This window comes from Mus musculus, chromosome 15 (genome assembly GCF_000001635.26).
Source record: "Mus musculus strain C57BL/6J chromosome 15, GRCm38.p6 C57BL/6J".
Lineage (NCBI taxonomy): Eukaryota > Metazoa > Chordata > Mammalia > Rodentia > Muridae > Mus > Mus musculus.
The window spans coordinates 84,692,484-84,713,890 of NC_000081.6; the positions used below are offsets into that span (position 1 = coordinate 84,692,484).

Below are 21,407 nucleotides of genomic sequence, written 5' to 3' on the forward strand. Positions count from 1 at the left end.
GTGAGGACCACCTGTAATTCAGGACTAACTACATCGGCTACGTGGAGCTAGCACCCAGAAAATTTGAGACTTCTGCCCTGATTTGTCTCAGATCATGAAGACCGTACGGATGTCCGTGGCTATATTAGTTTCCTTTCGGGTGCTGTGATTAAACACCATGAACAAAGCAACTAACAGGAGGAGGAGTTTATTTGACTAAGACTTCACAAGGAAAAGGGTCCATCATGATGGGGAAAGCATGCCTGCAAGGGGCAGGCATGGGGGCAGGCTCAGGAAGCCGAGAGTTCATCTTCAAACCCAAGCATTAAACAGCGAATAAACAGGAAGTGGCCCCGCCCCCAGTGACTTCCTCTATCAAGGCTCCGGATCTAAGAGGTCCCACAACCTCCCCCAAACAGCGCCACCATCTGGGGACTCAGTGTTCAAGTATCTGAGCCCATGGGGGACATTCTTATTCAAACCCCTTCAGTGGCTGTACTTCTTCAGGATGGGATAGGGGCAGGAAATGGCTCCACGAGAGGCAGGCGGCTCTGTTCACAAAATAGAGATTCCCATGTTAATCTGGCACGGGTTGTGTGGCATGGGGTCCGAGAGGAGCTACAGTCAGTGCCTGTCACTGGCTCTGTGAAGACTCAAGTTGGTGCACATAATAAAGGGAAGGAAAGCCACTTGGAAAAGGGAGTCCCTGCTGGCTGTGGGATCCAGGCAGGCAGATGATGGATGGAGCCCAGGGTTGCAGGGCCAGGCCTGTGGGTGTCTACTTGAGGAAGAGAAGGTGTTTGGTCGCATTGGGACCCTCAGACTTCTCTTCTGTGAGATGCATAGTGAGCCAGCCACTCTGTGGGTCACAGAGGGAAAATAATCTCTTGGGCCACTTGTATTGCTGTGCTGAGCAGGTTGGTCCCTGGCTTCCCCGGATGTTTCTAGCCCTCACCAGTACTGTAGGATCTCAACTTGTCCCCATCTGCCCTCCCCCACAGGCAGCTGCTGAAGACGGAGCTGGGGTCCTTCTTCACTGAGTACCTGCAGGTACGTGGGCCTTGCCACAGAGGAAGGCTTGCTCTGTCTCTCAAAAGAGGTCTCTATAGTTCTGTGACCTGTGACAGCCCGGGCAGGCTCTAGGCTGGCCTCTCGGGGTGGGTGGGGTTTTGACTGCTTGGCAGGAGGGTGGGTCTCATGTCTTGGCTGCTTGTTGGCGGGCTCCTGGTGGGTCCTGTAAGCCAAACCCTCCTGAAAGAGCTACAGGTCAGTGATGGCGCCTCTGTTGGCTTTCAGAACCAGCTGCTCACGAAGGGCATGGTGATTCTTCGTGACAAGATTCGCTTCTACGAAGGTGAGTCTTACTCGGAGCTGAGTGTGGCCAGCCTGGCTGTGATGTGGTGTGGTTGATGTTCTGGGACAGTGGCGTGGCAGATGCTGGGAGGCAACGGCGGCTCTCTGGTTAAGATGGCCGGAAAGGAAGGGAACAGCATTGGGCAGCGGGACTGAGGTCTGGACTGGGAGGGGACCTTGGAGAGAGTCTGCACCCACCCCCTTGGGAGCCCAGGAGGGCTGCGCAACCTAGGGAGAGGTGCCCTGCTTCATCTCACTGCTCACAGGGACTGTGTCCCCAGCTTTTAATCACTGCGACAAAGCCAGCATTTTAAGGGATGTCTTCGTTTCATTTCTGTTGGTGTGATAAAGCACTGTGCACAAAGCAACTTAGGGGAGAGAGGGCTTATTGTGCTTACAGTTCCAGGGTACAGGCCTGATAGCAGAGATATCAAGGTGGGAATTGGTACAATCACGGTCCAGATCAGAGATGGACACACGCGTGCTGCTTTCTGCTATGCTTGGCTCCCTCTTCTACCCTGCCTAGGAATTGGTGCTGCCCACAGTGGGCTGGGTCTTCTCGTATCAGTTAACAACCAAGGCAGTGCCCTGTAGGCATGCCCATAAGCCCAGCCTCATCTAGATAATTCCTGACTGAGCTCTTGCTGTGTGATTGTAAGTTTGGTTAAGCTGGCAAAGATAACCATTGCAAAGGGAAAAGGTTTATTTTGGTTCACAGTGTCAGAGGTCCCTGGACACTTGACTTCGTCATGTTGAGCCTGGTGTGAAGCTAGCCTCGTCATATCAGAGAGATGTGGGTTAGCCAAACTGTTCGCCAGGAACAGCTTCTGTGGTCAGGAAGCAGAGAGAGACGGGAAGAGACCAGAGGCCAAGCGCACCTTTGTGCGTTAGTTGTGTTTCTTGTTGCCATGACAAATGCAGCTTAAGGAAGGGTGTGTTTTGCTCACAGTTGCAGTCCATCATGGTGGGGCTAGCATGGCAACAGAAACGTGAGGAGACAGGTCACTCGCACCCACAGCCAGAGAGCCAAGAGCTGAGTGCTTTTCACTCAGCCTAGGGCCCCAGCATCTGGGATCCAAGGCAAGGCCTCTCTCCTCAGTTAATCCTGTCTAGAAACTTCCACCACCAGAGTAGGTGATTCTAAATCCTGTCAGGCCGACAGTCAGTGTTAGCCATCACACCACAGCCCGCTGTCTTCCACCAAGCCTCACCTCCCAGTGCACATTCAGCTCTGAACCAGTTAATGGGTGTCCAGTGATTGCAGCCAGCGCCCTCATGAGCCAATCACCTCCACAGCACCACTGGCTATGGACAAAGCCGTCCACACGTGAGCTATTTCAGGGGCTACCTTATATCCAGGCTAGATATAAGGAACATCAGGATATAGGGTGTAACAGGAACCCCATTCCATTGCCTGCGAGATCTTGAGTCTGAATATCCAAAACCAGAGAACTAGCTTAGGGCAAACGGTCATTGTCCCTACACGGGGAAAGCAGGGATAGTAGGCAGTTGTACAACAACCACACGACAAGGAGATTTGAGCCCTGCTGTGGTGCCGGTGCACCCCTAGTTCTCTCTCAGGCCCCACACTTCCAGCAAGCCTCTCTGCTCATCATAGGGCAGAGAGGGCTTTAACCTCCTGGTCCCAGCACCTCAGGCCCCTGGTGTCTGATGGTCTTAAGGTCCGAGGAGGGACTTGGCACTACAGCAAGTCTAGTGTCTAGAGGACTATGCAAATTTCTACTGTATGCCAGGCCCTGTGCTGACTCTGGATCCCATAGGCATTTAATGAGCACCTACTGTGTACCAGGTCCTGTACTAGATTCAATATATAAGCATTTTATGTGCACCTACTTTGTGTATGCTAGGCCCTGTGCTGGGTTCAGGCTGTGAGTATTCCACGAGCACCTACTATGTGGCCAGGGTTCACACTGGCTGCGGGGCTTTATGAACATTTGCCAGGTGCCAGGCTGCTCTCCACTAGGTCATGTCCTGGTCAGTTTGCTTCTGCTGACCAAGTGGGTCACCCAGCAGCTCTGGGAAGGAGGTGCTTGCTCAGTCCCCCTTGGGCCATGCTGGATACATGGCCGCCTAAGTGCAGAGCAGGTAACTGGCTTTCTGGAGCCCTCTCAAGTCACTCACTACTCCAGGTGTCTCCTCCAAGTGCTGGGCCCTGGGCAAATGGCTGCTTCAGAGAGTGAGAGGCTGAAGCCTGGAGTCCTGTCTCACTCCAAGGGGACCCCCTCCCCAGTTCCCCATCATCTTCCTACGTGAGGCAGGTCCAGACAGGAATGAGAACACCCTGAGAATAGTGGGTGTGGGCAGGAGGCCCAGGCAGCCAAGGTCCAGGGGGCATCCGAGTAGCCAAGCCCCTGGATGGCACTGTGAATGTTTGGCACCTGAGGGAAGAGGCCTCCCACACCCTCCTGACCCGCCTGATTCAGCACATTCCCTGAGGGGCCTCCCACTAACACAGCCAGGGGAGCGGAGTCCTGGGAGAAGGGCAGCTTTGTGAGGCCTGGGGAACCTCATGACCTGGGGGGGCAGGGCCTCCCAGGGAAAGGGGAAAAGATGCCCTGACTTTTCATGCCCAACCTCTAGGCTCAGGGGAAGGTCCGGGCGCATGTGAAGACACCATGGGTATCACATACTGCAGCCTCCCTCTCTACCCTCGGGGTCCATCTCTTACTACTGGAGCAAAGAACACACTGTCCACACAGGGCCCGGGGGGAGTCTCTGGGGATCTGGAGATAGAAAGGATACAGGCCCTACCCTGCAGGGACTGAGACATAACCACATGTTGACGGGACAGTGTGACGAATGTCAGGTAAAGGGAAACTCTGAGGAAGGGACGGTGGCAGTAGCAGGCCCTGGATATGGCCTCCAAGAGTGGTCTGCGTGGGAGCTTGTTCATCCGGTGCAGCCACTTACCGCTGCCCTGTGGCTCTGCCATCTCATCCCCCCACCATCTCATAAAATCCACCCCCTTGAATCCCAGAAGCTGGCTGAACCCTCAGCCCATACCTGCCACAGGGTGGGGTCCTGGGGGGAGGGTACGGACATGTGGAGTCAGATGGTAGCCTCCAGAGGACAAGCCAAGACTCCGGTGAGACCTCTGCCATCATTTCCCAAACTAAGTGACCCCTGGAGTCAGCTAGAGCGGAAGTATCCCTGCAGGGGAACAGCCTGACACCTCACAGAGGGTCACCCAGGAGGCCACACAGGTCTGCTGCTGCTGCTGCTGCTGAGGCTGCTATCTGCATTTTCTCACCCACGAGTCAAACTTAGTGTAGCCGATGTGTGTGTGAAACACACACACACACACACATACACACACACACACACACACATACACACACACACACTCCTCCATCCCACCCTGGCTGTGCAGAGGTTTCAGCCCCCTGCTAGACGACCGTCGTCATTTCTCTGTGGTGGTCACCATCCCTGGAGCCTTCCCTGCATGCCTGTGGACTGGAACTGTACCCACCTGGTTCCCCTGTGGGTTCTTAGCACCCTGGGGGTTGAGTAAAGAAGAGACTGATATCCTAGTGAAAACCACCCCCGAGCCGCAGCCTGGCTCTTCACGAAAGCTTTCTGCTCCACCTCTGGCTGGGGCCCAGTGAGGGTACACACACGTTCACTGGCTGCGTCATACCAGCAGCAAACACAGGGTACCTTGTCATCAAGCCCTGGGGACTTACCCTGTCCCTTACACAGAGGGTGCCACTAGGTCTGACTGGAAGAACTCTCTGGAGCTCCACTGTAGCCACAGAGCAAGGCTTCGGCCCTCGTCCGTGTGTCTGACAGTAGCCTCCACTGACCCCACTCCCCGGCACACAGCCCAGTCCACAGTCCCAGGCAAGAACCCAGCCAGGGACCAGGCTCTCCTTCCGGGTCTCTGACAGCACACAGCTCCAGCTGGGGCCTGGATTCTGTGTTTTACAACATCTGCTTTTCTGTGGTGTGTCCGCCCTGTGGGCTAGAGGACGACCTTCACTTGGTGGCACACAGCCCTGGCCGGCGCCCAGAGCCACCCCACAGCCAGCCAGGACTGAACAGCCTTTCTTCCTGTATGATGGCAGGAACTGAAGGGACTTTGTGTTCAGGCAGGGCTCCGAGGGGCTGTGAGCATCCGCCTGCCCCGGGCATTCCTGCAGTCTCCTTGCCCCTGGAACCAGGTGTGGGCCACCCGGGAATGTTAGAGCTGTCTGCCAGCAGACAGCCCTGGGCGGCCACACACAGAGGCCAGCCTGCTCCTGGGGCTAGCTCTCTGTTCCCTACATCCTTGATCTACACAGACTTAGGGCTTCCCATGACAGAAAGTTCTGCACATACTGGAAAGCTGGACTAAGGCTTCCACAGGCTTCCTTGTTCCACAGAAATCGGGAGACAGGCAGGCAGGCTGGCCAACAGTCAAGGACCCTTCCCTCCCTGCTCAGACCCACATGGCACTGGAGTCCTATGGGATACACGGCTGGGCCTGTTCATCCCTAGACCCAATGGCCATTTGTCTCAGCTATTTACCCTGGTGACAAGTTCCTGAGTCTGCAAGCCACAGAGTTATCTTGGGGCACCTACCTGCCCCATTCCCTAACAACTACCTACCTGCCAGGTGGTGCCACCCAGCCTGAGGCCAGCCAAGTTCCTACATCTTATCCAAACTCCAGTTTCCCACACAGCTGCTGCTTTCTTGTGCCCAGGGTAGGGTAGGGGTGGGTGTCCCATGCCCAACATGTATCCATCTGAGAAGCCAGCTCAGACAACTCCTCCAGGAAGTCCTCCCTGCCAGTCCTCTGCCCCATCTCCCACAAGTAGGGTGCGATGTTGGGACTTGGGCTCTCAAGAGAGGGAGCTAGAGACTGTACCCTGGGTCACTTAGCCTAGAGGCTACCCTTTATCCATTGTCTTTCCCAAGGCTGTTCTATGTCTTGCTCCCCTGCTATCCCCAGTGCCCAATGTTTCAACTAGGGGTTCTATCAGTGGATGGGCGGAGGAGAACAGGCAGGGTGATGAAGGGTCTGAGCCCAGCTCCTGCTCAGGCATGCCCAAGGCAGGACAGGAACCAGCTGCCAACACTCATCTGGGCTGAGCATCTTCATGACTTATGTCTTATCTGCTCTAGATTATAGGACTCGTCCCCCCTTCACAGGTGAAGAATGGGCTCAGTGGCAGAGCGAGCGCCACACTATTCGGGGGTGGGTGGGGCTTTCTCAGTACACCTCCCACTCTTCCTTAGCTCCTTGTCCTGGGTGGGTCTGCTCCTGTGCTCAGGACATGCTGTAATGGCTTCTTGTGCCCACAGGACAGAAGCTGCTGGACTCATTGGCGGAGACCTGGGATTTCTTCTTCAGTGATGTGCTGCCAACCCTGCAGGCCATCTTCTATCCTGTGCAGGTGTGTTCTGGCAGGAGGCGTGGGAGTAAGGGGACCATGGCACATAGGATGGCTCTAGGAAGGACTCCAGCCCTGACCACCCCTTCTGTACTGGCCCAGGCTGTCCCTTGCAGACCAGCTGAGCCCAGCAGGCGTGTGACTCCTCGGGGCCTGGAAGGCCTGGAGTGGGGAATGCTATTGGCAGAGATCTGCTCTGCATGGTAGAGAAATCCCTGCCAGGGGAGGCTCCGGGGAATCCTGTATCTTTAGGGCAGGGAGAGAGAATGGGGAAGGCTGGTTGTCACTGGGCCCTTTCCTACATCCCACCCTTGACTTGTGGTAGAGAGAGAAAACTACTTAAGAGCAATGTGGCCAGCTCGTCCCTTCCTGTGTCCACAGGGCAAGGAGCCGTCGGTGCGCCAGCTCGCCCTGCTGCATTTCCGGAACACCATCACCCTCAGCGTGAAGCTGGAGGACGCGCTGGCCCGCTCTCACGCGCGTGTTCCCCCTGCCATCGCACAGATGCTGCTGGTACTGCAGGTAGGACGAGGGTTTGGGGACCCAGGACCAACTGGGCAGGGAACGGGCAAGTGAGGCTTTGGGGCTGGGATGCAAACCAGACCACAGTTACTTATTCATTGTGGCGGTAACTGGCTTCTGTATACTTGATCAGTTGCCAGGGCTGGGCCCCCAAGTACCCACCCCCACCCCTGCACACAGGTGTGCACTAAGTGCACTCGAGTGTGTGTGTGCATGCGTGAGTGCACGTGCACACACACACACACACACACACACACACAACTGATCCAGGCACTTGGTACAGATGGACTTTATCATCAAGGTTAGCTCAGGAGAAGGGACAGTGGCCAGCTAGTATGGCTGGATTAAAGGGACTTGCCCCGGGACTGAAGAGGGTTGGGCTACCGCATGTGCCCTACATCTGACACATCACCTTAGTGTCTTGCTCACCATACAGAGTTCTCACAACCTACAATCCTACAGGACTTTAGAGGTACCATCAACTGCCCCATCTGCCTGACAGGGAGACATTTAACTGTTGGAGGGATTGTGGCCTCACTAGGACCCACCCCCATGCTTGTGGAAGTCCTTTTAGGGTTTGTGGGCTCGGGCCTGGGGCTGAAGGAAATGGTAAAGGGGTCATAGCAAGGAATGGCCTGTAGTGTAGGGGTTGTAGGGTCCAAGGGCTGCCCTGGGTCGGAGGCTTATGTCACCTTGGAATGAAGCCAAGTACAACCCCGTGAGTGGGATTTCCATAGACTGCATCAAGTCTAGCAGGGTGAGTGTGCAGGGAATTGGGAGAGTTGGAAAGTCAGGTCTCTGTGGTCCTGGGTCCTGGGATTCCACTGAAGGAGGTGATCAAGGCCAGAGCAGTGCTGCCCCCTGCTGGTTAGTGCGTGTCCTGCCACTTCCCAGCTCTTCTGCTAGAGTTCCAGCATAGCCTCTATACCACAGTGGCTGGTGGCTGGCTTCCGTTCTCCCATCTGCCACCTCTCTCAAGACTGAGTGGCTATTCCCTAAGGCCTCTATGAGCTTGCCGCCTGACCTCACCTTGGTCCCCAGGTGAATCCAGCCCCCACTGTTTTAAGTCTTGAGTTGCTTTGAGGTCTTGGCTGCCAGTCAGTGTGTATTAAGGACCTACTGTGTGCCCCTGACTCACTCCTAGGATCACAGCTCCTGCTGGGGGTCCAAATGATGGGGTGCCGGTCCCATTTAACAGCCACATGTGAGTTAATATAGATGAGAAAGTCCTCTTATTTCTCCCTTGTACCGTGGTGGGTGGGGGAGATGTGGCTTCATAAATTTACAGAAGTGGAATGGTGTCACACACCTGCAGTCCCAGCCCTCAAGAGTCAGAGACAGGAGGATCTCACATTGAAGGCAGCCAGGGACACATAATGAGACTTTATCTCAAAAAGCTCATGGGCTGGGGACCCAGCTAACCTGTCTAGCAGCCTCTCCTGGGTAGTACCAACTGTCTCTCAAAGGACCACCCAGGTCCTCCAGCACACCAGGGCTCTGTGACTTTAGTATAAATCACCTTATGTGGCTATAAGGGAGCCTAGCCTCCTGCCTGGGACTCCACCTGGGGAAGTGGGGAAGAGACAAGCTCCTGATGGACCAGGGTGTTTGACACCCCCCATTCCCTTGCAGGGGGTACATGAGTCCAGGGGTGTGACTGAAGACTATCTGCGCCTCGAGACACTGATTCAGAAGGTGGTGTCGCCGTACCTGGGCACCTATGGTCTCTATTCCAATGAAGGACCTTGTACCCATTCCTGTATCCTCGGTAGGTATTGACTAGGGCTGGGGCCACAGTGTTGGCAAAACCAGGATCCCACAGGGGACTAACTACAGTCACACAGAATGTCTGTTCCCTGCACCTGTCTAGCCTTGCTGTGTGTAGATGTGGACCTTCAGGGTAGACGGGGTATTGGAGGGTATCGGGCAACTCCCAGAACAGTGATGGCTCTCCACAGAGACCCGCCATGCGAAGAGCCTCCATCATCCCTGTGCTAGCTCAGAAAGGAATACAGAGAAAGTAGGCCCTAGAGAGCCTGCTGGGTCCCTCAAAAGCCTGCCGTGTCCTCCCTGTTCATTCAGGAATGTCCCTTGGGCACTTGCTGTGTACCAGCCCAGAGACCAAGCCCAGCCTTCCTTCATAGCTTTGGCCTAGCAGGAAAGATGGGTCAGTGAGCCCCCAATGGTAATCCCTGGGCTACAGAAGCGGATGCAGACTGGATCATAGGAAGAGGCCAGATAGGGTCACTTGGAAGGCTCCCCATCATTAGGGCTGCTACCTGGGGTATAAAGCCCTAGTACTGGGTGTCTTCCAGCTCAAACAAGTTAGAACTGGGGAACTTCACACCTCCCAGGACCTGTTTGGCTGTAGACACTTACCTGGCAACCAACCCCTCCTGATCCAGGGAGGCACTCTGACAGAGCTTGTTGTACTCAAGAGTGCCGCCTCATGGAGACTATTAGGCATTGCAGGGTCCTGCATAGAAGCCTTTCTTCTACATGGCCAATGGAATTTGGCTCTGTCCTCACTCTCTATTCTGCCAACGAGGCCTGTAAACAGCCGCTTCATAGCACTGCCTCGCCTCATCCTGCAGCTCCTCCATGCAGGCTTGTGCCCTGGGTGCCCAGTCTCACCTAGAAAAGCACTGGTGCCTCAGATCCATAGGCTTCACGGGGGAGAAAAATAAGACACGGATCTATGACTGACAAGGGGTCATTCACAGGTCAGACAGCTTACAGATTTGAACCTGGGCAGCCGAGGTCCCACGGTCTGTTCAGGCCAAGGCTGGGAATGTTAAAAGTTCTCCAGCTAAGGCAGGGAGCTCATACCCCTCCTTAGCAGGCAGGCTGGGAGTGGCCAGTGAGCCTTTTATTGGGTGTCCCTTTTGTGGATTAGATGCTTGACCAGAAGGTGGGACTTGGATGCTCAGAGGACACGTGGGCTGGCACCCACCATCTTAGTGTATGACTGTGTCTGTTCCTGCAGAGAAACGATTCCTACGCCGCTCCCGCTCTGGGGATATCCTAGCCAAGAACCCAGTGGTGCGCTCCAAAAGCTACAACACTCCCCTGCTCAATCCTGTGGCCGAGCATGAAGCAGAAGGCACAGCAGCCAGCGGCACGAGCATCCGCAGACACTCAGTCTCCGAGATGACATCTTGTCCGGAGCCCCAGGGCTTTGTGGACACGCCTGGCCAGGGCCCTTCGGGGACCTTCCGGTCTTCTCCAACACCCCACTCAGGGCCTTGCCCCAGCAGACTATACCCCCCTGCCCATTCCCCGGAACAGGGCCCAGGCCATGGCTCCCCATCCACCTCCAGCCCAGAGACTCTTGTGGACCAGATCCTGGAGTCCGCGGACTCAGACTCGGAAGGGATATTCATTGACTTTGGGCGGGGAAGTCGCTCCAGTGTGTCTGACTTTGAGGCACCGGGAGGCCGGCCAAGTGTTGTGTGATGGCCTGAGACTAGTTCATGTTTTTACTGAGCCCTGTGTGTTTGCGTGCCTGTGTATGTGTGTATGTGTGTGTGTGTGTGTGTGTGTGTGTGTGTGTGTGTGTGTGTGTGTGTGTGTGAGAGAGAGACTTGTTACTCTTGCCAGCCCCCGTCACTGCCTCAAGTCACTTTATACTCCCAGTCTGTTGGAAAACCCATCCACCACCCCTGCTCACCCGGACTGATTGGGACCCCCAGTTGGCACTGCCCAGATGCATACTCAACCACCTGGAGGATGGATGGGGTCACCATGTGCCCTCCTGCCCACCCCACCCTTGGTGCCCACACTTACCCAGGAAAATGTGAAACCAGCGGGCTCTGCCTATGCCAGCCCAGCCTGGCCTCCGGAGTGACGGGACTCAAGCCACAGTCAGACCTGCCTGCCTGCCTCCCTCTGCTCTGGGTGGCCACAAAATAGGAAGGCATGAAATAAATTTACAGCCCCAGACTCCTGTCTGCCCCCTGGTGTCCTTCTGGGACCTCCCCCCACCCACCCAACCACCCAACTTCCCTGACTTCGCTTTCCTGTCAGTCGCATTCCCAGGCTGGGGCCAAGGCCGCTTGTTCTTAGGTCCAGTGTTGCTATGTCATCTTTTTTTGTTTGTTTGTTTTTTTTGAGACAGGGTTTCTCTGTATAGCCCTAGCTGTCCTGGAACTCACTTTGTAGACCAGGCTGGCCTTGAACTCAGAAATCCTCCTGCCTCTTCCTCCCAAGTGCTGGGATCAAAGGCGTGCGCTACCATGCCTGGCTATTGCTATGTCATCTTAATGGAAGGGCCTAGAGCACATAAGGATGTCCCGAGACCTTAATGAGTGATACTTAAGCCTAAGACGAACCCTGAGAGTCCCTGGTCCTGGCCCTGGCATAGGCATTGACCCCATGCAGCCAGGAACAGAAAGGGGTCACGAGATCTACTGATCCTGCTCTTTGTTTGGTAAGAGTGGGAAATCGGGCAGAGGCAGAGGCAGGATGGCCAGATCTGGCCCAAAAATAGGACAGGAGGCAGCTATTTATGCTTGTGGGCCCATGGGATCTGCTGGAGATAGAGGATGGAAAAGCTCCTCCCAACCCTGAGTGGGAGAAACAACCTGTTCCAGCCGGGGGTGGCCCGCTCGAGCTTCAGTGTTCCCTCTAAGAGCACATGGTCACCTCACAGGGTGTCTTAGGGTTACTGTGCTGTGATAAGGAAGTCAAGGCAAGAGCTTGGAGGCAGGAGCTGATGCAGAGGCTGTGGGATTGCTGCTTGTTCTCCATGGCTTGTTCAGCCTGTTCCCTTTGTCTTGTTCTGAAACAGGGTCTCTCAACATAGCCTGGCTGTTCTGGAACTCACTACGTATACTACGTATACTAGGCTGGCCTCTGGCAACTCATGGAGATCTGCCTGCCTTGCCTCCTGAGTGCTAGCTAGGATTAGAGGCCTGTCCCACCACACCAGGTCCAGCCTGTGTTCTTATAAAACCCAGGACCACGAGCCCAGGGTTGACCCTACCCACAATGGGCTTGGCCCTCACACATCACACACCAATTAAGAAAATGCCCTACAGGCCTGTCTGCAGCTCTAGCTTATGAAACACTTTGTCAATTGAGGTTCCCTCATCTCGGATGACTCTAGCCCGTGTCAAGCTGACATAAAACTGGGCAGCACGCAAGTGCTCCCCCAGGCTCGAGACACGCAGGGCATCAGGCAGGAACCTGAATCTGGAGAGAAAGCTCAAGTTCCTAGCTGGAAACTAGCAGCATCGATGGAGGCTCTCAGGAAAGCAAGATAGGCCTGGGACCTGGCTTAGCTCTGCCACCCTGCCTCCCTCAACACCATCAAAGTCATTGTTAAACCTCACTACTCTGGAACCCCTCTGAGAGGTAGAAATTGGAATTATGGGTAGAGAGTTCCGCTGCGTCGGCAGTTCTACTGTAAGCAGAATGAAGTATCTCGTTGCTACTTCATAACTATAATTCTGATACCGTTATGAATCATAATGGAAATAGTCGATATACAGGATATCTGATATGTGACCCCTGTGAAAGGGTCACTGGGCCTCCAAAGGAGGTCATGCCCCACAGGTTGAGAAACGACAGAGGAACAGAATTGACAGAATATATATAAGAGGTAGGCGCTAATGTCAGAGAAGGAATGGTCTTGCCAGCGAGAGTAAAGAAGGTAAGCAGGCAAAGAGAGCAAGCTTCCTTCGTCCTGTCCCGTATATAGGCTGCTACCAGAAGGTGTGGCCCAGGTTAAAGGTGGTTCGTCCCACTTTAAAAGATCCAGACTAAAAGTGGGTCTTCTCATTTCAAGTGATTTAATTAAAAAAGGAAAATAAAATCCCTCACGATTGTACACAGCAGTTGGGTTTTAGTTAACTTTAGTTATAGTCAAATTGACAACCAAAAATAGCTGTCACACCAGGTGTACAGAGACAGGTGCACCAGGATGTGACATGCAAATATGTTGCTAGGGTGCCCCACCCACTCCTTGAAAGAGCCCTAAACCAGGCAGGTTCCTGATTTGTGAACCTATACCAACCGGCCTTGTGCTGGCTGAAATGAGTTGTTTCATGGTTTGTAGCCTCTCCTCCCCACTCCCTTTCCAGGCAGCTCCATCTTTGTCCACTGAAACTCCCAGTGCCTGCCCTGTGTCCTATTAGTTCCTAGGTCAGCACAGGGCATGGGATGCCCAGTGTGTGTGTTGGGGGGTGAGGGGCTCCCAGTGTCCTAGGCTGATTCCATGGTTTCTGTGGGCCCACCTTCCTCTGCAGACCTGCAATGTGTGTTTCTGCCACCGGTGGGGTTGGGAGGCAGGTGTCACAATTGACTGATCAGAGATTCCAGCACACAAGCAAAACATACAAGAAGCCCACGCACTGCCCACTGTCATGGGAAGGGACACCAGGCCCTATCTATTGGTCATTGACTCTGAGCCCTAATCCACTCTCCTTTGTGTGTATGAGGTAGGGGTGGGGATATAGGGAACCCACAGGAAACAGCTGTTAGGAATTTTTATTTTTTTGTAATGTTGAGTGGGGTATGATGGGTACGCTCGCCTTTAATCCCAGTGCTTGAGAGACCAAGGCAGGTGGATCTCTGTGAGTTCAAGGACAGCCTGATCTACATAGCCAGTTCTAAGCCAGCTCTAGTGACATGACGAAACAATGACCCAAAACAATAAAATGACATTGGAAACATGTATTCAACTGGAGTGACCTCTGGTGTCTATCAGCGGCTCCGTGAGGCTTCTAGAACATTCCATCTCCCGGGCTCTTGCCTTGTTCTGTGCTAACTCCCAAAGGCTTCTGGGACAGTTCTTCTGTGGAGCGGATGCTGTCATGGCCTTTAAAACCTTGTGATGGAGGAATGGGTGTCCATCTTTCTTAACGTGGATGGCGGTTCATTGGAGATGTCAGTGTGCCCTGGGAACACACTGTCTGGGCAGGGTTCACCACTAGCAAGCCAAGCCCTGGGCTCTGTCCCCTCACTTGACTTTGCTGGCGTAGATGCTATTGCTCAAGGCTGAAGATGTGGATCCGTGGGTAGAGTGCTTGCTTGGTACGCACAAGGCTGTGTGTTCGATCATAGGGTGACTCCCCTTTAATCCCAGCACTCAAAATGAGGGTCAGAGTCATCCTTAGCTACATAGTTAGTCTGAGCTAGCCTGAGCTATGTGGACCCTGTCGTTTCGTTTCATTTCGTTTAGCTTTGTTTTGAGACAGGGTTTCACTATGTAGCCCTGGCTGGCCTGGAACTCTCACTATGTAGACCAGGCTGACTTCTAAGTCACAGAGACCCCCTCTGCCTCTGTCTCTTGAGTGCTGGGATTAAAGGTCTGTGCCACTGTTATCTACTGAACCTTGGTCTTTTTTGTTTGTTTATTTAAATCACTTTTCTGTCCAGTCATCAGACACCTGGGCTTTGTCTCCTGCTGCTTAGAGGCAGAGGTGGCCCACGGTCCTGGGCCTCAGCATGGCTAATGGCAATTTGAGGTGCTCACATGAGGCCCTGATTAGTGTTAGTGTGAGAGTTAAGCTTCCTGTCTGGCTTCTCCCTCACACCCACAGGTCCTAGGACGCAGCAGGCCATAGGGGCTTGTTACCTCAAGTCCTCTGTCCCCTCAGCAGCCTGGCCCAGATGTCACAGACAGGGATTAAGGAAGAGTGCCCTTTGCCCCAGTTCTGTGCTGTCCCCACAGTGGTGGTGAAGGTCATTCTGTCACAGAGGTGTGCTCACCTCCCCACCGGCTCCCCTACAAACATGCCCTCGGGCTACAGAATTGTACCTCCTCAGTGCCCTTCCCCACCGTCTACCTGGCTATGGCCTCAGCTCTTGGAGTTCCCAGGCCCTGCGTCTGGGCCACAGCACAGAGAGAGGGGAAAACTGGGCCCCTCCATTACTCTCAAAACCTTGACACTTCTTCCAAGGACCTGGCAGCCTGCTTCCTGAAGCTGCAGGGCTCTTCCCACCCTCACCGTGGGAAACCTCTCTGTCCTATCTCTACAACGACACTGGCACATTGGCTGAAGTCTCAGCACCATTCACACACACACACACATCCCTACTTCCATGTTCACATAAACATGTACAAATACATAGTCCCACATACATATATACATACATAGATGTATGGACACAAAAGGGACAGAGGCTGGGCATTGGATTAATTGGTTATTATTATTATTATTATTATTATTATTATCATGGTTTTTAGAGACAGGGTTTCTCTGTATAGCCCTGGCTGTCCTGGAACTCACTCTTAGACCAGGCTGGCCTCGAACTCAGAAATCTTCCTGCCTCTGCCTCCTGAGTGCTGGGATTAAAGGCATGCGCCACCACCCTGCATCATTCTTATATTCCACAGGCTGCATGCACCAAGGGGCCAGGAATAGAGTGTGATAAGGTTCTATGACCACGTGGTAAAGGAAGGACTAGAAAAGGAAAGAGGGAGGGACAGAGTGGGGACTCCTGCGCTTATCCCCATGGTGGCATGGTCTGCCAGGTGTGTGTTGGTGTGGGCCTCTCAGTGACCTTGCCTACACCTTTCTGAAAGACATTTGTTTGGGGAGGGGGAGAGACAGAGGCAGAAACAGAGACCTTACAAGATAGAGGGGCACACAGCAGCAGTTGCCCGTCTCAGATCTCTGTGTAACCCAGGTTAGATGATCACACACAACTAACACTGTGAATATGTTGTATTGAATGGTGTTTCGCTGGGGCCAACACAGGAGGGAGTGTTGTCCTGAAGTGGACACAGGGGAAAGACTAAGGCAGACTCGTGAAGGAACGTTTAGTTGAAGCAGACACAGGAGAGAGGGTGTCTGCTAAGGCAGACACATGAAAGGACATGTGATGAAGGATTGTTTGTGATGAAGGATTCTTCACTAACAATGCATGTATTGGTCCACCTTATGTGGTGTAGTTGAGCTGCATTTGTCAGGACTCCATAGAGAGAAATGCACCAAAAAAAACTTCTGGTGCTGTGCTGCAGTTTCTTGCGGCTTCCTCAGACTCAGGCTGATTGGCAGAGTGATGTCAGCTGAGACAGACACACATGCTAAGGCAAGACATGTACTGAGGCAAGACTCGTGGGGGACACGTGGTGTTTGGAGGGGGATAAATGGGCAGTAGTGGAGGCTGAGCTTGGCTTGCTTATAGAGCTAGCTGTGCAATGTTTGTTGGTTTTGAGTCTTTGCTATTCTTTGCTTCCCTGAGAGAGAGGCACAACTTCTCCTGGTGTTCCTCCTGGTCCCTCCTGCTGCCTTGTGCTGACACTGAGGCCGGCTGTCTCTGCTAGGTAGCGCCACCGCTGCTGGTTCAGTGAACTGGACCGCTGTTGTATCCGTGAAGTGTTTTGCGAGTGGATTGAGCTGCCGCTGCTGACTTGTGAACTAAATTGCCGACTTCCAAAGAACTTTCTAAAGAGGTCCACTTCTCCCCCATCTTTCTTTTCCACTACCTCTGGTGAGTGGCGGGCTACAAGAACCATCATTAAAAATTAGGTTTTTTTAAAAATGAAAGTTACGGGGTGCTGTCATTTGGGGAGGCACTCAGTGGGACCTGAATACACATGAATCTTTCCAGGACTCCAGAGGTTGGTGGGGTTCCCAGACAGGGAGAAAGCTGGTGGAGGAACACTACACTGTGTTCCTCTGTCCCCAATATGCCTCTGGGGGACAGCCAGTAGCATCAACATGAATCAAAGATGGCTGCTGTGAGATAGCACACAGCCTCAGTTTCTCCATTTGAAGCAAGGATCTTGGCAGATATGACATCTTGTTCTGGTGACTTTGCTCTGCTTCTCTGTGCTGTGACTCACATATAGAGCAGGGCTGTAGGGTTATAAAGCCACACGAATAGCCACTGAAGATGGGTCCTTAGTGGGCTTTGACCTGCAGGAGATAAGGGCTCAGTATTAAACCATTGGCTTTGCCCCACCCCTTCCCCTTATTGATGGATGTGTTTGTAGAGATGGCAAATCAGCTCTAAACAGATGTAAAGGACTATAGAAATGTAAAGTATGCCCAGGCAATGGGCAAAGACACACTTCATTGGTGGCAGTGGTCTTAGTCAGGGGCAGAGCAGATGGCAGTCCTTTGTTTATTCTAGCTTGATGCCTCGGGCTTGGTGGCCAAAACTGTCTTATGCCTAGGACACATAAAAATCAAATCAAATCCAGGCAGAGCAGCTCAGGAAGAGGAAGACAGAGACCTGTGGCCTGCCATTGCCACCCCAGACCTGCCCTCCAATGCATGGCACAGATGGGTCATAGACAGCTGCCACCATGCCATACAGCAGAGATGGAAGGTGTCACCCAAGGGATGTGCGAGTATGTGGTAGTCACATAGGAGAGAAAGGCAAGTGAAGCAGCTGAATGTTATGAAGAGGGATGGAACTGGAGACTCGAGGGTGGAGAGGTATAGCCTATTATAAGTGGCCAGCCCTGCCACCTGGGGCCAGGGTGAGGTCCCAGCCCAAGCTGCCACTGAAGGCCATGCCTGGGTCTGTGGCTACGCAGTAGCAGGGGTTGGTGTGGATGTTAGTGGCTCATATTATCACGTGGATGTCCAGGGGCTGTGCACAACCAGCCCCTCCCTTCGTTGGCTGTATTCCTCTGGAGAGCTGGCTCCGTTTCTCACTGGGCCCTTCACCTCACCGAGGTAGCACAGTGAAGCTGGTCCTGGTGGCTGGGGTATGGGTGAACCAGCTCCAAGGAGCAAGGAAGAGCTGTTCCCACATCCATCTGTGTTGTGGGGCCATGCAAGGCAGCCTGTTTAGGTTGAATGAGGCTTGCTCTGGTAACTCAGTAGAGACCCAGTAGGAAACTGTACAAGGGATGGAAGAGTGAGCCACGTTCCCAGAGACAGGTGCCTGACACCACAGAGCCCCCAACTCCATAATTCTGTGACTATAAGTCATGCAGACAATGTCCCAAGCTCCTGGCTTTCTGGCTAGACTCCACTCCCACAGTTACCTGATTATAGCCAGGTATGTTCCTCCCCACAGTTACCTGGCAACAGCAAGGTAGCCCAGCCCACTATAAAAGGGGCTGCTTGGCCCCTCCTCTCTCTCTCTTTAAGTTCTCACCTTTCTTACTCTCCTCTCTAGCCCTCCTTCTCTGTATCTCTTCCCCTTCTCTCCACGTGGCCATGGCCTGCCTCTTTCCCTCTTTCTACCTTCTCTCTTTCTCTCTGCCTTTCTACAACGAAGCTCTAAAACCATAGACTATCTGTGCTCATCAAGGCCCACCATGCTTAAACAATGGAATAGACTTTCCCCTAAAGAGCCTCATCTAACCTCCTGCCTGAAGGCCTTTCTGTGCTCAAGCCACAGAACAGACCAAAGGCTCTCACCAGAGTGGAAACCACCCAGCACCCCCTCTCTCCCTGCCCTCTCCTCCCTTTGGCCCCGGGGATGACGGAGCTGCCCCAGGGGCCTCCACTTTGTTCTTGGCTCTTCCTCGGTGTCCAGTGGTTTCTGGCTCAGAGACCTCAGACTGTCCCTTGTCCAACCCCCTCAGGCTGGATCTATAGCTTCCCACAGCCAGACACAGACCCGGGGCCATGTGCAAAGTGTGCGGCAGTCCTCCCGTGTCTGCCTGCCCAGAGCACTGGAACTCTGGCAGGACTTGGGTTTTCTCCCACTCTCTTTATTCCCCCATGCCCACGGCCCTGCACTGTGTGAGGTGGCAAGGATGCTTGGGTGATGCCCTCTCCTGCCCCTCACCACCTGCATCAGTCAGGAACTCTGGTCCTGGGGTCATGAGCATGGGTGAGCTGGCCCTGTCCCTCGCCTCCTGTAGCACTCAGGAGAGCAGAGCTTGTACCTTGTATAGGCAGCACTGTAGAGCTGGCCCTGGTGGAGGAGGCACAGGTGAGCTGGCCCCACCACTTGTCTGGCCTGAGGTGGTGTGGATGTGGGGGTAACGGCCTCTCTTCTCCCCCTACCCCCTTTGCTACCTGTAGTTGCAGGAAGAGCTGACCTTGGGGTCATGAGAGCAGAAGAGCTAACCCCGTTCCCTCACTAGTTGTAGTACTTAGGAGATTGTCCTGTAGCTCACCTGGGCAATACAGTGGAACTGTCTGTGATGGCAAAGGCACCGGTGAGCTGCCCCTGAAAGGCAAGAAAGCAGAAGAGCTGACCCTGCCTCCTGTCCATGCTCCTAGCTGGACCAGTGCTGGAGAGCTCACCCTGGTTGTGCTGATAAGGGAGAGCTGGCTCAGCTACTACCCAGGTCCAGATTCAGGCTCTGAATTGCCCCACCCTAAAAGCTACATCATCCTCGAATGGTTGGGATGCATGAAAGGGCCAGTGCCGCTGTTCTAAGGCTGCAGGATCTCCATGATGCAGGGCAACAACAGGATAGCCGGGAGGAGTCCCAGTTCTGTGATACCAACATTGATGAAGTCGCAGAAGCCAGAGACCTCAAACCAGGCCAATGAGTAATTGCAATGAACGTTTGTAAGTAAAGATGTGTGGACAGAGGGATCTACGCTAGGACACTCTGTTAATGCTATAGCGTCCATGGTAAGAGGTTTTCTTTTTCTTTTTCTTTTTTAAGATAGATTTATTTATTACACGTATATGAGTAACACCGGAAGAGGGCATCGGATCCCATTACAGATGGTTGTGAGATATAAAGGGAGGAGGAGATGAACAGGACCAGGGTGCATTATGTGAAACTCACAAAGAATCAATGAAAAGTTAAAAAAAAAAAAAAGTAGAGAATCACGCACATTATCTGCAGAAAGGATTGCTCATCCCAGGACTCTCTGGGACTCTCCGCAGCCTGTGCTCAGTGGGGATGAAGGCAACGTGGGGATGCTGATGAGGGACTTACCTGTGAACCACTTGAGTAGCCTGTTAGTGAGGCAACGCTGATTGCCTGTTAGTGGGAGCTTTTCCAAGTTACCATGAGCGGGGAGCTACACTCAGGCTTAGCTTCCAGGAGCAGTGTCCAAAACCACCCACATAGCAGAGTGGCCTTAAGGGCAAAGCAATGGCTGTTACAGCAACCCACAGACGACTCCACCCCGAAGGAATCCGCTTCCCAGGAGACACCTACCCAATAGAGAGACTACCCCACAGGAAACTCCTGCTGCACTGATCCAAGATCAACAGCCACAGCCGCCGCGTCTAGAAGGTTCCAAGTCAGCCTGTAGTCATTGTGTACACACCCCTATCCTCACTGCAGGGGTCTCTGCAAATACCACAGCCAGCAGATCTGAGAGAGCCAAGAAGGCAGTTCAGTTCAATTCAGGAGCCAAAGTTGGTTCGCCCTTCGAGAATCTGAACTTGAGTGATTTCTTTTAGGTATATTTAAGCACAGCACAATTTGGTGGAAGTTTTCCTGGCGATCTTGAACTCAATCCCGTGTACACAACAAAGCTTAGGATGTGACTACATCGAGACTCTTTGTAAAGTACAATGACATCTTCTGTAAGATATTAACTGAGAAAGTAGGCTCAAGATAAGGGTCTTGTGGAGGAAAGCCCGGCCACAGAAATAGCACAAAGGTCACCAGGCTATGAACAATGACTGCTCCCAGCCAGACATTTTCTGGCTAGAAAACAGGTTATACCTCTCTCTCTTGGAGGAGACAACTGTGTGTTTAACATTCCTGGTTCCCCTAATGCTTATATGTAAGCCCAAGGACCTGCCTGCATGCCTCCTACACACACACACACACACACACACACACACACACACACACACAGCCAGGCTGGACACAGTGGCTGGACATAGTAGGGTCCTGGTGACACAAGGTTTTCCCAGTTAGCTCTCTCTCTTAGAGTGTACCCCATCACGGTGAAGCCTGTCACTGCCCTGATGACAAAGGAGCCTGGGTTAGCTAGTTGTTAGGTCACTGTCCATTCATGATAGTGTCTGGTTAGTTTTATGTCAACTTGACACAAGCTAGTGTCATCTGAAAAAAGGGAACCTCAATTGGGAAAATGCCCCCACTAGATTGAACAGTGGGCAAACCTGTGGGACAATGTTTTGATTGATAATTAGTGTGGGAGGGCCTAGGTGACTGTGGGTAGTGTCACATCTGGACAGGTGGACCTGGATGATGTAAGAAAGCAAGCTGAGCTGGGCAGTGGTGGTGCACACCTTTAATCCCAGCACTTGGGAGGGAGAGGCAGGCAGATTTCTGAGTTCGAAGCCAGCATGGTCTACAG

General features: G+C 53.3%; 1 protein-coding gene and 1 long non-coding RNA gene across 6 annotated transcripts in view; one reads left to right on the forward strand and one right to left on the reverse strand.

The window, feature by feature from the left end:
* Prr5 (proline rich 5 (renal)) overlaps positions 1–13,926 on the forward strand; it is a 43,204-nt gene extending 29,278 nt beyond the window's left edge. For 3 of the 5 annotated variants that reach the window (XM_006520279.2, XM_030248272.1, XM_006520281.4), the window contains 6 exons: positions 981–1,029; positions 1,276–1,333; positions 6,638–6,729; positions 7,108–7,248; positions 8,881–9,016; positions 10,235–13,926. In XM_006520279.2, the coding sequence (XP_006520342.2) occupies positions 1,297–1,333; positions 6,638–6,729; positions 7,108–7,248; positions 8,881–9,016; positions 10,235–10,704 (876 nt within the window). In that variant the 5' untranslated portion in view covers positions 981–1,029; positions 1,276–1,296 and the 3' untranslated portion in view covers positions 10,705–13,926. The remainder of the gene's footprint in view (positions 1–980; positions 1,030–1,275; positions 1,334–6,637; positions 6,730–7,107; positions 7,249–8,880; positions 9,017–10,234) is intronic. The other 2 variants (NM_001346662.1, NM_146061.4) reach the window with 2 other exon arrangements.
* A 2,288-nt stretch (positions 13,927–16,214) lies between these two features.
* Positions 16,215–21,335, reverse strand: Gm41374. The gene is made up of 3 exons (XR_875527.2): positions 20,291–21,335; positions 19,286–19,338; positions 16,215–17,117 (listed from the first exon to the last, which is right to left on the reverse strand). It is a non-coding gene; the product is annotated as a predicted gene, 41374 (long non-coding RNA).
* Between the last annotated feature and the right edge of the window lie 72 nt (positions 21,336–21,407).